The 17049-nt window shown below is 44.1% G+C and overlaps 1 protein-coding gene across 1 annotated transcript in view; it reads left to right on the forward strand.

Moving 5' to 3' along the window:
* Positions 1-4852, forward strand: part of LOC147701119 (putative G protein-coupled receptor 33) — a 32748-nt gene extending 27896 nt beyond the window's left edge. The window contains exon 2 of the mRNA XM_086928580.1: positions 3670-4852. Coding sequence (XP_086784706.1) covers positions 3676-4653 — 978 coding nt within the window. The 5' untranslated portion in view covers positions 3670-3675 and the 3' untranslated portion in view covers positions 4654-4852. The remainder of the gene's footprint in view (positions 1-3669) is intronic.
* The last annotated feature ends 12197 nt before the right edge of the window (positions 4853-17049 follow it).

Raw genomic sequence — 17049 nt, forward strand, 5'->3', positions numbered from 1 at the left:
GGGATGTCAGAGCAAGTTTCTGGGTTTCATATATTAGTGAATCTCTGCACAAGAAATGCCTGTAGGCTGCCTCCTCCTAACATCGAATGAAAGGTCCAGCTACTCTACAGATTGAAAAACATGGTGCATTGACACCACTGCTTGATGTGAGGCAGAATGGACCTGGATGGTTTTCCAAAGTCTACTATGAAGACACATTTGGTGCTCCTCACCAAGTCACAGAGCATTGTCTGAGTTTCACATTATCAATGATGGGCCAAAGCCTCTGTGCACAAGGGAGTGACAGCAGGGCCTGAATAAAAGTCAGAATACCAGTTTCAAGATAGCACTTGAGGCCTTGGGACAGGTGTATTCACCTGTTTACTAAGTAAATCGAGATAGACATGGTTAAACATTTCTTCGCTATTTTTACTATTAGATATAATTTAAATATTGCATCTGATAGTAAGCTAGCACTTGCTAAGATTGAGAGCTTGGTTTCAGTAGTTTTGGTTTGTCTTTCTTTGTACATAAGTAGACTTTATGTGTGGCATTAAGGCTGCTGATGAGTGCACATTGGGAATGATTGCATGGGTGGGTGCATATCTGACCACATAGGCTCAAGCAACAGATACCTAGTAAAACTAATAGGAGTTCATTTTGTAGGATATTGTATGGAGAGTTTTGAGGTCGACATAGAGGGGCTGTACACAGAAATGGGTGAGATTTGTTGTGAAATTGGTGTGGAGTTTCAGACCCTTGAGTTTATCTACAGGTTCTTTGCGGTTGTGAGGTTGGATGCGTTAGAGCTGGTGAGCAGTAGTGGATTGTGTTGCTTTATATTGTAGTATTTGCATTAGGGGTTGTAGTAGCAGATGGTGTTAACTGAATATGTTGGGTTGAACCTTTTAGTCAAGACACTGCCTCGTCCTTGTGGTTATTTGCTTGTGACTGGTGGCTGATGTTGATAACTGCTCAGTGAAGACATGGACACATTTGGATGAATGAGGATTTACTAATAAAGAGGGGATCAAGGTTGTGGTGTGTGGTCGGCCTTACAAAGCTGAGGGGAGAGGGAAATTAGGCAAGGGAAGTGATTGTGTTGAGGAGATAGGTGCATACATTTTCTTGTATGATTAATTGGCACCGTCTACACTCTTGGGGACATATTTATGAGAGCTTTGCATCATGCTTGCACCATGCAACATGGTACATGCGTGAAAGTCAGATATTTCAAGCCCAGCATATCCACTTTGCGTTGATTGGAATGTCTTCAAAATCTGGAGTAAGGCAATGCAGAGCAGATCAAAGAGTTACATTACTCTGGGTAAGGGAGGTGTTCTATAGGCTTTTGCGGTGGGTGTTACCATGCAACTTCCATGTTTTTTTTTATGCATTCACAGATTTAAAAGGACTTGCGAACAAAATGCACCAAAAAGATATGCCTCGCCAGGAGAGGCGTAACAAGGAGAAATATGTTTATTTCTACTCATTTGTATATCTTTCTATGTATTCCTGACACATAGAAAGAGGAAAAATTCTCTTAGGATTGTTTTTTTGTTGGTAGGTGCACTTTCCCACACAAAAACTAGGCCTGGGCAAAGCACTTTGGTAAGCTCGCATAGTTTGCGAAGTTTGCGCAACTTCTCACCACGCGAACTGCACATAGCACAGTGGGGCCACGCGTAGCGTAGTGCAGCAGTCATTTTTTGCTTGCTCGCGGTCCTTAACGTCAAGTTGGGGACCGCGAGCAAGCAAAATAACATCCTGGTGAGACTTTTTCCTCGTTCGCGATCAGCAATATCAAGTTGACGATCGCGAGCGTGGAAAATAAACCTCCCTGCGAGATTCTCAACGCGGGGAGGTCTGGTTTCTCATTCCGAGTGGTCACGTATGCTCGCGACCGCTCGTGATGAGAAACTACCTGTCCGCGTTGAGAAAGCTGCTGCTCGAGGAAAAATCTCCTCGAGTGGCAGAAAACTACAGCTCTCACTGTGCAAGATGCAGTTTTCAATGATTGCACAGTGCCGGATGCTTGTCCGCACTGTACAATCATTGAAAACGGCATCTTGCACAGTGCGAACATGCTACTACGCAGTTCGCGGAGTGCTATGCGTAGCTCGCGTAGTGCAAAGTGCACTTTGTGGACCTTCGCGAAGAGCTACTTCGCAAACTACGCCCAGCCCTAACAAAAACAGCGACAGAGGCACCCTTGTTGGAGGTAGGCTTCAAAAATGGCAGCAGCGCAAGGGAAAACGACAGGAATGTGCCCTATTGGATAAATATGACGCATTCCTGCTCTTTCCCTATGATGCGGGGAACAGCAGCAAAGTGACGTGCTGGCTGCCCTACACCACAAATGACAGATGTATGCCCCTTTGTGGATTACAATGAAGTAGATACACTGAGGTTCAGACCTATATCCCCCTTCTGGTCTTATTTGGCCCAAACCAGGCTTAATTTCTGAATGATTGAAACTTTCTTAAATATGTCGAATGTATGCAGCTACTTTATTTATTTATTAGAAGTGACTAGAATCAACACAAGTGGTGATTGGATTTTTTACAGGGATTACAGGTTCCCCCGCATTACGTATGTTTAGGCATTTATATAGCGCACTACTTACCCGGAGGGTCCCAAGGCGCTTCGACCGCTGCGAAACCCTTCCTGGTTTCCCTGAGAGATAGTCCCTTAATGGGTATCTCCAGGGTGAGACCAGGCATCCCCAGCGGTCTGGTGGGGCCGTTAGTGAAGATGAGGCAAGCTAATGCCCAGAGTTGCCGAGTGTGATCGCTGATCAGAGTGGGCACCGAGGCAAGAGAATTATCGAGTCCGCTGACCCTGGTCCAGAAACCTGCCGCGCCGGGAATCGAACCCTGGTCCCGGGCCGTCCTCTGCTCCCGGGTCTGCTGCCTCTAACCAGTGAGCCACACTACTTCATTACAAAATAAGTATTATTTTTATAATTATTTTAGCTTTGAATTTGTAATTATGTTTGCTTTGAACTGCATGTGAAACTCCAAAGGGATAAATGGATATGATGGTTCCCCGTTGATTGGAGTTTGTTGATTAACTAATAACGTCCAGTTTCTATAGAAAACTGTGTATACAGTGTAGATTCCAGCAGCTGATTTTTCACCAATATATTTTCTCTACGAAGGGTGAAATATTGCTGATGGATCATACACTCTTGTTATAGTATCCTATGGAAATTGTAGTTATTTCAGTTACATTTTGTAAATTGACCTTTTGCCGCTTTTAGATCGATCTCTATGCATTTCCAACATGTATCTTTCAGCAAATATACTATATTCCACCAATAATATTTTCAAGCGTTTGTTTGTAAATAAATTGCATAAGTGGTTGTTTTCTATTGTGAGTGGTTGGTCACTAGAAAATGACATTTATTTTTAAAGTATACTTAGAGAAAACAGTTTAAAAAAACTTTCATGAGCAAGCTAGAAAAAACACATATCTGCAACCAAATTCTAGAGTTGTGGAATTTGTCTAAAGGTTCCATTTGGGACAACATACAGGTCACCATAGACATGGTCTTATTATTGCAGTTGAGCTGAACATGTTTCCAAGAAGAAAACATTTTATTTAAACTACTGTGAAGAAATGTGCTTTGTTCCATTGTTTAAGATTTTCTCTCTGTCTAATTCTTCTGATTTGTCTCTTCTCTCCCAGGGAATCATGCCTCATCATAATAGGACCTACTATTCGATGAGTTTCCCTTACGAGGAGAAAAACAAGAATATAGTGAACTTGGTATCATCTATGGTTTTTTTCTTCACTGCTTTGATTGGTATTTTTGGAAATTCTCTCTTCCTCTGGACATTGGGATTCAGGATGAAGAAGACAGTCAACACCATATGGTTTTTCTGCTTGGTTTTGTCCAGTTGGACTTACTCGATAATCATGCCAATCCTTGGAGGGCTTGTTTTGTTTGATTTCCACTGGCCTTTTGGCATAGCGATGTGCAAAGTGGTGAACACGTTGATGTCTCTCTGTATGTACGCTTCAGTGTTCATCTTGACCATCATTAGCCTGGACCGGTACATCTTGGTTGTCTACCCCGTCTGGGCCAGGCATTACAGAACTCCCCGATGGGCTACAATTGTCTGCTATTCCATCTGGGGCGCAGCTTTCATGTTAAGTGCACCATACCTGGCCTTTCGAGAACTCAGACGGCCAGATGAAAATAATAAAACCATCTGTACCAACAATTATTTACTTTCTGATGACTGGAAAACTCCAGAAGTACAAGCCAGAAGAGATAAAATCCACCTGGGCCTGTTCTTAATCAGGTTTCTAGTTGCATTTCTTTTACCATTCATGGTCATCACTTCCTGCTACATCACCATAGCCTTCAAGGTGAATGTGAGAAGCCTGTCAAGGTCGAGCAAATTCATTAAGGTCATAATGGTCTCCGTTGTGTCATTCTTCGTGTGTTGGACACCATACCACATGTTCCATTGTTTAATTCTATTTAGAGGATCTGTCCCAGAGTTACTGATACAAGCATGTATGTTGGTGGCCACCACAGCATCATGTTTCAATGTCTGTTTTACTCCCATCTTTTATATTTTCATCGGAGAAAACTTTAAAGAAGTTTTTACAAAGTCTCTTTTGTACCTGATTGAGTCTGCTTTCCATGAAGAAGTTGACTGAACTGTGTTTCTCAAAACAGACCAGATGAATTGTCAAATCATGCAAATGGAATTATGAACAAAAGCATCAGAGAGAACCTGCAACAGCTTGCCCCGCTGGAAATATTAATAATTGGTATGCGTGTCCCTCTCCTCAAATGATGTTGCCCAGCCCTGCCACCAAAATGTATTCCATTTCTCCTCAAAAAAAGACCACTATCAAATGTACAATTTCCCACTTTTTTCCTCCTAGATTTACATATTGCTTTAATGTTAATGTTAATTGGGATTTGCAGAGTGCGTAATCATCGGCCGGTCGCTAAGAGAGAGTGGCATTGGCCCACCCCAGAGTGACTGTTGGTTTCAGGTCAGTGCATGTGTTATGTCCAGGCCTCTATAAAGAGGAGGGTCTTCCCTTTTTTCTAAAAAGAAGGTGGGCTTTTTCTTTGTGAAGGTTTCCTGGCAGCTTATTGCACAGCTGCGGGATCAAGACCGGGAAGGCTCATCCCCCTTTGGTCATTGTGTTGAAACATGGACAGGTCAGCCGGCCTGTCTCTGATGACCGGAGGGTGTGTCCAGGGCTGTATCTCTCCAGGCGCTCCTTGATGTATACAGGAGCCTGTCCGTAAGGGGCTTGTGGGGAATGCAGAGGTCTTTGAACCTGGCTCGATGCTTGATTGGGTGCCAGCGTATCTGTTGCATCAGAGGTGTGGCCCACCCTATCTAGGGAGCTTGAAGATCAGCCTAGCTGCATCCTTCATTGGTACGTGCAGCTTGTCTAATAGCTTTCCAGGTAGTCTAATATGTAGGGGGTTGCCATAGTCTAGGCGGGACACAAACAATGCATTCACCACGTTCCGCAGGGTGGAGAAAAAGAGTAGGGGGCGATCATTTACAGCGGATGAACAGTTGGTGTAAATGTTGGGGCAAAATGGAAAATCTCAAAATGAATCATTACTGGAAGCTGTGGACCCCGGTTTAAGCATTTTTAATTATTTTAACTGCAAAACAATACACATAAAATGCAAAAACAAGCCTTCATCAAACAAATACACAAATGTTGACAATTTCTATTTAATTCACAAACAAATGTAAAAAATATCAACATTTTAATTTTAATGTGAGGGTAGAAGTTTTCTAAATTCAATAGAGGCACCCTAGCATCCATACTACAACCTGTTTGATGCACTTGCTCTGCTCCCACAAACCAATCTGAGAATGCTACCTTAATTTTTAGCTTCCAATTTCAGAATTCCTTCCCGTGTACAGAAGGTTTCAAAATGTTGATTATGTACAAAATATTAATCTGTTATACGTATTTTTCTATGCAGTCACAGACCAAAGGTTAACAACCGCTTACATAGAACATCCTTAGCCTAGTCTGTGGCAGGAAATGTGAAATGTGGCTTCAAGATCAGAAGCAAGTGAGCACCATGAGGGTGCAAAAGAGACAAGTACATCCCTGAACACCACCAACGCCTGCTCTGTCATAAGCGGTGCAGACAAGTCTTTATCAGCAGAGCTGGCCTGCTGCCTCAGCAGATCTCCATCAACCATTAGCATCTCATTTAAATACCAAGCAAGGACAGATTGTTCTTACAAACAGAAGTAGTATTTATTGTTAAGCAACGGCCTTTTTTCTTCAGAGAGAAAACCCTAACCAGCCAGCCTGGCTCAGGAGGACCTCTGAGGACAAGACCACCTGAAGGTACAGTTTGATGCATGTGTCGGTATCTTGGGGGTTTGAAACCTCCACGAGTTGTTATGTTGGTAGTATGCAGCCCAGATACGCAGCGGTGAGCATGTGAGCTTTGGCACATGAGGAGTTTGCAGGTCCGCCTCCTTTCTTCGGTGGTTTTCAATATGTCATTGGTAAAAACTACTATCGGTATAATAGCTTATCTACAGTAAATGGCAGAGTTCTTGAACGATAACATTTATTTTCCATTGATGACAGTGATGTTTCACCTAATTACATTTTTATCGCTAACTAATTTAAAAATGAACAGCACTTTGGGGTCAATACTAAAGATACATTCAAACATCGCAGACACTAAACATTTTGTATGAGACGGCAACAAGAGATACTGAAATGCAGGAAGTTAGCAGTAGGGTTGTAAGAACAGTGGGATTAAAACACTTCAGAGCATGGTGGGAAGATGGAAGGACTGGTGCGGGATGGAGGAAGAGTGGGACTGAGGGACAGGTGAAAGATCTAGCTGTCCCTGCCTCGGTCCAGGAAACACCAGCTCACTGAGTAAGGGTTGTGAGAAGAAAGCTCTCTAGCTGTCCTCATACCAGAAGGTGAGTACTCAACAGCTCACTGAGTAAGAGTTGTGACGAGGAAGGTCTATCTGTCCTCATGGTCAAGGAAGGGGGAACACAGCAGATCACTTAGTAAGGGTTGAAACAAGGAAGCTTTCTAACTGTCCTTATAGACTCGAGGCTGAGAAGATGGCAGCTCTCTGAGTAAGGATCAAGATGGGGAGGACTGGTGTGGATGAAGCACCATGGTTGGTGACCAACATTTGCGGTCACTCTTACTCGACACAGCTAGTTTTTTTCGTTTATCTTTTACCCGGGGCATCTTCACTGATTAAAAAGTTTAATGAAGAGGGCCAGCTAGGAGGACATTCAGGCTCTGAATCAGCATGGCATAAATACAGAGACAAGTAAGGAAGGGATGCACAGATGAAATAAACTCCACAAAGGAAAAGACCATAATCACCAATGTAATTTTTAAATAGTTTTATGGTACCTGATTTCACTGGGCTAAAGATTTCTGAAGTCACTACTCAGTTGAAATAGAATGCAGAGCATGCAGTTGAGTCAGGACAGCTATGTGACGGAAGTCAAGTCATTAACGCATGGTCTCAGTGGAGTCAGACGTCTGCAAATTTAGTTGCTTATAGGGTAAGGTATCCATGTAGCAATGGTCTGTATAATTAGGGTCATCCTGAAGTTAGGGGTCAGAATCAGTTGACTTTTTGCAGTAGAATCAGAAATCAAGCCTATTTAGACAAGTAAGTTGTCATTTGTGGCACTTGAGTTTAAGTTTAAGTTCAAATTATTTCTAAAGCGCGACATACACCGAGCGGTTTCTTGGCGCTGAGATAGCAAACTACCAGAGGGGGTAGAGTCAGCCACTAGGACATAAACTGGAAGAGGGGGGGATTTTTTAAGGTAAAAAGGCCTGGGAAAACAGGAAAGTTTTCAGGGATTTACGGAAGAGGGAATACTGGGTAAGGGATCTGAGATGGAAGGGAAGGGAATTCCAAAACACAGGGGCCAGAGTAGCAAATTTAGAGCCACCCTGTTTTATTTTCCTGAAACGTGGGGCTACTAATAGATGTTGAGCTGAGGAACGTAGGTCTCTGCAGGTAACGTAAGTTTTTATGGCTGAAGATATGAAAATAGGGGCCAGACCAGACCTAGCCTGAAAGGCCATGCAGCCTAATTTGAATAAGGCGCGTTCCCGAATTGGAAGCCAGTGAAGGGTCTTCAACAGAGGAGAGGTGTGATGAAATCTGGGGAGACCGAATGCAAGGCGGGCCGCCTGGTTCTGAACCAGTTGAAGCCTACGCAAGCTGTACTGTGGGATGCCGTTGAACAGGGCATTCCCGTAGTCCAGGCGGGATAGGACCAGAGAGGACATGATCATTTTGAGTGCAGGGAAAGAGAAGAAACGAGAGATGGTGCGGATAGTACGGAGAGTAAGAAAGCAAGAAGATACCACAGAGCCTATCTGGGAGTGCATGGTGAGTTTATCGTTGAGCTTGATACCTAAGGTCTTAACTGAGGAAACAGGAGTGTGGGGGGGGGCCAAAAGAGGGGGGCCAAAATAGCGAGTTCCAGGGACTGGAGCAACCACCCGTAAGCACTAGTTCCGTCTTATCGGGATTGAGCTTCAGGTGGTTGAAGTTCATCCAGTCCCTGATGAAAGACAGAATAGATTGGAAGTTAGATATAGAGTCAGGGGAGGAGGAGAGATTAAAGATGAGCTGGAGGTCGTCGGCATAGTTATATACCGTGACCTCCAGCCACTGAAGAGCAAAGATGAGAGGAGAGATGTACAGATTGAAAAGTAGGGGAGACAGAGAAGAACCCTGAGGCACCCTGCACTGGACCTTACAGGGGGTAGCTGAAAACTCTCCAAGACGAACCGCCTGGGTCCGGTCCCTCAGGAAAGATGAAAGCCAGATGAGGGCCGTTCCTCCGATACCCGCCGCCCTGACACGGGAGAGTAAGATGGAATGATCCACCGTGTCAAAAGCGGCGGATAAATCAAGGAGGACCAGCGCCTGAGGTTGACCGTTGTCCATGCCCTCCCTGAGGGTATCCAGCACAGACACCACCTCTGACTCTGTTGAATGCCTTGGCCGGAACCCCGCCTGGCAGGGGGCCAGCACCCTATTCTCCTCGACAAAGGAGCTGAGCACAGAGGTGACGTATCGCTCAAGCACCTTACCCAAAAAGGGCAGCAAGGAGATGGGGCGGTAGTTAGCCAAGACAGAGGGATTGGCTCCTGGTTTTTTCAAGATGGGTACAATGGTGGCGGATTTCAGTGACGGGGTCACGACACCCTGGGCCAAGGAGTTATTAAGAAACATAAGAGGGGGTAGGGTACACGCTGAGTAAATCTGCCGTAGGATGTGTGCAGGGCAGATATCAGCTGGGGAGCCAGATTTGATTTTAGGGAGAAGGGAAAGGAAAATTTCCTCAGAGAGAGGGGGGAAAGAGGTGAGTGAAGCATGGGTAGGGGGTAACTGGGGATCAACAAATAAGGGCGACGGGGGAGGGATATTGGTTTTAATGGTCGCAATTTTTTCCACAAAGTAGGAGTTCAAAGAGTCGCAGAGATTTTGAGAGGGGAGAGGCTTCAGTGAGGTCCTGTCGGAGAAAGCCAGGTCGTGAGTGATGGAAAAGATCTCCTTAGGTTGGTTCTCAACTGCTAAGATTTTGGCTGAGAAATAAGCCTTCTTGGTCTCTAGGATGCTTTTTTTGTAAGCCCCTAAAAGGAGAACGTAGCGGGACTTAGAGATGGGACAGTAGTCCTGTCTCCATCTGCGTTCTGCCTGTCGGACCGTAAGTTTCTGCTCTTTTAGCTCTTTACTGAACCACCGGTTGGCGTCTTTAGGGCGCCTAATCGAGGTACGCCGAAGGGGAGCCATACTGTCACTTCCATCCGTAAGCCAGGAATCAATGGCATTAGCTTGGGCGGCAGACGGCAAGCCCGATAGGGAAGGGGAAGAGGCCAGGAGTGAGGAAGTTAGGTCCGACAGGTTGACTTTGCCCCAATTGCGAGCCCATGAGTTTTTGGCATGGGCGGGCATCTTGGTCAAGCAGAGGCGGAGAGAGAAGAAGATTAGAAAATGATCTGACCAAGTGCAAGGGGACACGGTGAGTGAGGAAAGGGGACAGTTGAGAGACCAAACTTGGTCTAAGATGTGACCGTGAATATGAGTGTGAATGTGAACCAGGGAGGAGAAATTGAGTGACAATAAAGTTTCTGAAAATTCCTTGGAAGAAGAGCATTCCTTGGCGTCGGAGGGCCAGTAATTAAAGTCCCCAAGGAGCAGCACCGAAGCATAATTAACAGCCAGTGTGCCAAGTAGATCTTGAAGGGCAGGGAGAAAGGACGGGGTGGGTTGAGGTGGACGATATACCAGCACACAGGCTAGGTGAGGGGAGAAAGAAGTAGAACGGACCACTAAGTGGTCAGTTCCTCCCATAGGGGGTGAGGGGAGAATCTGGAACTGAAAATCCATACGGGCGATAAGGGCAACGCCTCCACCCATTTTCCCTACTGGGCGGTCGGCGCGGATAGAATAATATGATGAGGGGAGGGCAGCCAGTAGAGACGGGAGGGAAGATTCACAAAACCACGTCTCGGTTAGGAATAAAAGATCGGGTTTATCCGTATCTAAGAGTATGAATAGTTCCTGATGGTGTCTAATGGCTGACCTAGTGTTTAATAACATAATAGATAATGGGGGTGAGAGAGTGTCAAGAACGGGCGTCGACTGAGGTGCCAACGGAGAAACAGAAGGGAGGGAGCAGCCCTGAGGGCAGGCTTGACAGGGGGAGGAACAGCCCATGTTGGTAATCCGGAGAGTAGTACGGGGATCGAGGGACCAGGGACGTTGTAGATGGATGAGATCAGCTGAGGAGTAGCGAAGAAAGAGGCCAGGGGAAGTAGCCCCTAGCCCCTGCCGGCCGCGGACGGGCGCAGACGGGCTTAACTCAGGCGCAACTCCGGCGCGCCCGCTGCGCTCGTCCGCTGCGCTGCCGCATAAGGCCTGTTTAAATAGGGAGTAGCATGGGGGGGGGGGTGGCTAAGAAGTAGATTGAGCTAGGTAACCCAAGCCAAGATGGCGACCGCATCCGCGGGAGCCCGCCACACAACGCTCGGCCCACGGCGATCCTCTGAACCCCTGGAAGCAAAACAAGTTAGGCAACCTGTCAACTTTGAGGCACAGGTAAGTTAGAAGCAACACAGTGAATTATCAGATAAAAATTGTGGCTGCTCGCAATCAGCAGCACGATCAAGTTAAAATATGGGGAATGAGTCCACAGCTCATCGGCAGTCACAGGTGAGACCCTCTGCCACCGGGTCGTTCGCTATCACCCGCCGAGAGCCGGGAGAGCTCCTAAATAGGGAGTAGCGTGGGGGGGGGTGGCTAAGAAGTAGATTGAGCTAGGTAATCCAAGCCAAGATGGCGCCCGCATCCGCGGGAGCCCGCCACACAACGCTCGGCCCACGGCGATCCTCTGAACCCCTGGAAGCAAAACAAGTTCGGCAACCTGTCAACTTTGAGGCACAGGTAAGTTAGAAGCAACACAGTGAATTATCAGATAAAAATTATGGCTGCTCGCAATCAGCAGCACGATCAAGTTAAAATATGGGGAATGAATGGTAGTCATTTGCCTGCTTGGATTGCCAGCGCACTTTTTCAGTCCTGGGTGCCAAGAGCTTTTCAACCGAAAGGATTCTGGGAGCTTCTGTGGGGCATTCTAGAATTGGGCAGAGGAACGCTTCAGGTTGGTGTCCCATGGTGAAAGGCCAGATATGTGCCTCAGTCATGCACCGTGGTCTCCATGCAGGTCTAGTTTGGGTCTTATTTGAGCTTCATGTCCTGTAGGAGTCTGGGAACCTTTGCAGGTGGGTTGGTACTTTCACAATTACATAAACTCCTGCTTGGAGTGCCGCCTAAGGTCCAGGTCCTCAGGTTGTGCCATGGTTGATGGTTGGGCTCTGTCTAAGAGCTCTAACTCAGTGTATTTCAAAGTATTTGCGCCTGGGGAAACTGAGAGACCTAGTGGATGTCTGGATCTCAGCTCTGAAAGCAGGTGGATGTTTCCTGTAGTTACTTGAAGGACAAGCATATAAACCTTGTCTTGATCCTTCACATACACTTTCGGGAGCTCTACCCACCCTGAGTCTGACCAGAGCTTGACACTTGGATATATCAATCACTCCTAGGAAAGTCAGAGGTCAGTGCCTGAAATCATAGCCTGGGTGCTGCCCCTGAACATCTGCGAGAACCTCCAGGAATTGTAACTCTCTTGTCTTCATAGGTGAAACGCTTGGCAAAGCATGGCAGTCTGTGACAGGCATCTAGAACTTTGGATTTGGAGAGAAATTGTTGCATTTGTACCATTATTGCTAATTTGTTTGGCTGATATGGCCCCTGAACGAACGGTAACCTTACTTCTAGCACTTTCCTTCTTTTCTGCTGTGTATGAGATATTTATCATCCATTTCACATGCTTATGCTTTATTATAAACAGCTGTGCCCACAATAAGTGCACACACATACACACACACACACACTGTCACACAAATTCATAAATAGATAGGGAGAGAATACATAACAGGTAACAAGGGTATATTTTTCCAGTAAATTTCTTTGGTGACATGAATGAACCACGAGGCTGGATCCTGGCTGATCATGAACCACAAGATAGCAATATAGGATCATATTGCACATGTTTCTCATTGCAAATTATGGTTCAATATTTATTACATGATTGAATGAATGAATGAATTGTGTCTTATACCGCGCTAACTTAGCCCAATGGGCGTCAAGGCGCCTACATCAAATAAAGGTGATTTCAGCACTCTTTAGAAATATTAGAGTGTAATCCATTTGTTTTTCATTGTTTACCTGAGACTGCAGTTATGTCTGTAAGTGTTTTGAGAAATGTATGTTTGCGCTGGTGATGAAGAACTAATATTTAAAATGTGATTTATGCAACATTTATATTATGATATCACATTTTAAATGCAGAGCTCAGTAGATGGAAAAAATTAATTAAAACTTGCATTCTAAAACGTGCTTTCATTTGGTAACACATTGACGCTAAATTGTAAGTTCAACTCGACCTATATAAAGAAAAGAAAAACGTGACAGGAGATGTGTGTTCTTCATTTACAGAGTTTATTTTCAAACACTGGGGGGTGTATTCATTATTACATGCTTCCCGCAAAGAATGTCAGATATGTAAAATCCACTTTTGTGCTGTAGATGCTGTTGCTAAATAATCCTCACCAATGCCTATTGTTGTATCAACAATTTATTCTATACGGCAAATCAATTCTAAACATTCAAACTCCAATCAGTATTGCAATGTGAGCTGCATGTTGAATATATTGACTCTTCATGCTATCCACCACAAAATAAACAAGTGCTATGAAAAAAATACATGATGAGTAGCATGTATATTACTGACCAACATGGACATCTTGGGGTTCAAGTGACATTTAAAAACCAATCCAGTTTATAAATGTGACTATGATGTCACCAGAACGTCTTGACAGCACACTCTCACTACCAAACTCTGCAGTTACTGTTCTCAAAACATGTCAATACATGAAGGACGTCTTCTCACAAATCAAATGAAAAGTGATACATAAGGTTCATATATTCTGGGACAATGAGGAATAAAAGCATCCATGGAGCAGCATCTGCAAGAACACCTGGCATATTCCAGAGCTGTGTCGTGGCTTCATCCTTGCACTCACCAGGTAGTGTTCAGCTTGGCTCATGCATAACTCTATCTTCCTTCTCATCAAGGTAGAACTCAGCTTGTCTCAGGTAGAGTGAGAAGACAGAAGATTTTTCTACAGATCCCTTTCTTAAATTCCTCATTTTGTACACTTGTATTTGCATTTTGATAACTATTTACTACCACTTTCTTACATATGTTCTGTAATTGCTAACTCCATAATAAAGATCTGTAGTAGATGAACTATTTTCATCAAGTAGCAAATAAGGGGTGGCTCTGGGAAACTTTCAAAATAACCTGCAGGGACAGTGGTTGGATTGATGTGGCAGGTACGTGAGGCATAGATTTGAAAATGCGGAGTGTAGTTAAATGTGATGTATTGCAGTATTCGAGCAATGAAGTGCATTAAGTTCTGTAACAGAGCAACAGTAACGATATGCATGACATTTTACAGTTGGGGGGGATAATGCAGTGGTTAGAATGGTAATGGAGGAAAGGAGGAGTGAAGTGCATTGTGCAGATTAGGAGTGAAGGATTACACGCTTTATAATTGAGAAATTGGGTTTAAAATGTGAAAGCAATAACACAGTAGCAAGCTGTGCCTTTGGGTTGGGGCGAAATGTCACCCCAAAATGATGTTATACCATTTATGAGTGACACCTGGGCAAGGCACTTCTCCGATGAGCACGCAACATTTCAGCATTTGGATTAATATTGGATTACAACTAAAACAGGAGTGCATCCCTTTCTTGAATACGCCCAATAATACAGCCTAATATTGAGTATTGCCAGTCCACCTCAACTCTGTGGGAGAGAAATATTTTTCATTGAGCGCCTTATTTTGCCATATAGCCGTACAAAGTTCATAAACATTGCATCCAAAGTCTTTAATATTATTTTGCCGACCATTACTGGTAAAGACCTAAATAAATATAGAACCTTAGGCAACATGGTCATTTTTAGTACATTAGCCCAACCAATGTTTGATAGATGAAGCCCATTCATACGCTACATTTTCTTCATTATAGGGTCGAAATAGATTTTGGCTATCGTTGTCACTTTTGAGCTGATACAGACCCCTAAATACACAGCTGAGTTGACACATCTTGTATCCTGAAACCTCAGGTTGTCAGTACAGATAATCTGTGTTTTATTTTTATTCAAGGAGTACCCTGTGATCCTGCCGAAGTCCTCAGTAATGTTTTCTATTTCCTTAATTTCTGTCTGGGGATCCGTAGTTAGCACCGCAAGATCGTCGGTGTACGCAAGAACTTTAGTCTCGTATCCCTTGCTGTATATAGATTTTATCCTCTGATTACTTATACATTTTTTGATTAACAGATTTATATATACTGCTGTTATAATCCAGAAGTACTTATTGCATTTACAGGTTGACTAATGTGTTATGATCTACAATGTATTTACAGGCTGATTACAGGTTGTTAATATCCTATTATTAAGGTGGGGTTATACCCTCGCCCTACACAGGCTAAGGTATGTGTTTTATACATGAGGTTATATATAGAACTTGGTATCTTCCTCCACCCCTCCCTCTCCTTCCCCTTTGGAATGTTCCTACCCCTGGAGGCTGCTCTAGAATGTTGACAGAAGAGAGACGGTTCTTGAAGAGAGAGATGTATTGAAGTGTCCTGCCATCCTGGTGGCACTGTGGAGGGCGTGAATAAAGAAGAAGGTTATTCAGATTGTGTCTGGTATCTTTCTAACACTGGCGACGAGGATGGGATTCACCTCGTGCTGAGAGCGCCACTTGGAAGAATAATCGTAAACACCTGTCAATATACAGGGAAGCCTAATAATTGACCTCTCTAGAGTTTTCTCCACGGAACTTGTGAGGCATTCCTGCGCTGTGACGAGAGTGTGCTTCCCTGTCAGCTGCTCTTCCCCTCAGCTGAGGTGTGCGCGGTGTTGCGTTCCAAGCACTAGAGGGCAGTAAGCCATGGATCTCCCAGCGCTCTGACTTTCAGTTCTTCTGTTGTGAAACAACTTGGCATGGAGCACTTCAGTTAACCCTTGCCTGACAGAGTCCTGAGTAGAGTTCTGCTGCCTACTCCCTACTTGCTGACGGGCTCAACCTTCTAATTAAAATATAGCCTATCTGATTACACTTCCTTGGTATTTATGCGAAGGCTGTCAGCGGAGGGCACACATCTAAAGGAATCGTATCCACTTCTTCTCCTCGCCCTTCACATCCAGTCTTTATTCATTAAGCTGCCTGGCCATATTCTTATGGATTATCAAGTCCATCACGCTGGCAGGCACAGCTGTTCATTTTAAATTCAAGCCTGTCTTTTCACATTTATTCTGAGCCACACAACGCTGTTTCGCTGACAGGCACAGCTCTTAGGTTACAAGTGTACTTAAACCATTCATTTGACGTCCATCTCGCTGACAGGCAATTCAATTTCAATTTTCAAAGCTGTATTCGACAGCAGTCATAAAAGCATTTTGACCCTAACGCTATACAATAAATACTAATCTAAAATACTTTCATAAAAACAAGTATTAAAGAATTAATGCTGACGAAATTAGTACAAGAATATAAAATCACTCCATTACAATCTGTAAAGGTTTTGATAAAAAAGAGAAACATGGTTACCATAAATCATTAGGTTGCTTTTCCCAGTAGCATTCGTGTGCGGATTAACCATGCCCAACCAAGGAATTTTGCGACTGCAATTGCAAAATAAGGTGTGCAATCTGTTTCTAATATTCTGAGTGCAACTATTTGCCTGCGAGTCCCAAGATTCAAACACATTAAGCCTGTCTGAGTATATTATTTGGGCTGTTCCACATCCTTCTCGCTGACAGGCACAGCTAGGTTGTACTTTGTGCACTGGTGTTAAGCCCTCCAGCTCTTGCAGGGATTGGATCTTATGTTAGGTACATAACATGCCATGTAATGTTACTGTAGAGTTATATTTTAATGATTTCCCTCTCTGCAAGTGGTATTAACTCATTGTTATCTATCATTTTCTGTCAGCGGGTGTCATTTTGCTTCTAAGAGTAAATTGCTGTTGTACACGTATTTTATAACCTGGAGGTAGGATTGGGATACCTATTTACAGGCTCATTACAGGTTGTTAATATCCTATTATTAAGGTGGGTTTATAACCTAGCCCTACACAGGCTAAGCTATGTGTTTTATACATGAGGTTATATAAAGAACTGGGTATCTTCCTCCACCCCTCCCTCTTCTTTCCCTTTGATCTTTAAAACTTCTCCCTCCTCTGAGGCTTCCTCTATTTCAGATACTAAATTACCTTCAGCATTGGTGGGTTCCCCTTGATTATATTTAGGTCTTATTTCTTTCATGCATTTAGCTGTATGCTCTATGGATTTGGCTATTTCAATAGCTTCATCGAGGTCAGGTTGTTTTTGGAGTAATTTC

Source organism: Lissotriton vulgaris, chromosome 7 (genome assembly GCF_964263255.1).
Source record: "Lissotriton vulgaris chromosome 7, aLisVul1.2, whole genome shotgun sequence".
Classification (NCBI taxonomy): Eukaryota; Metazoa; Chordata; class Amphibia; order Caudata; family Salamandridae; genus Lissotriton; species Lissotriton vulgaris.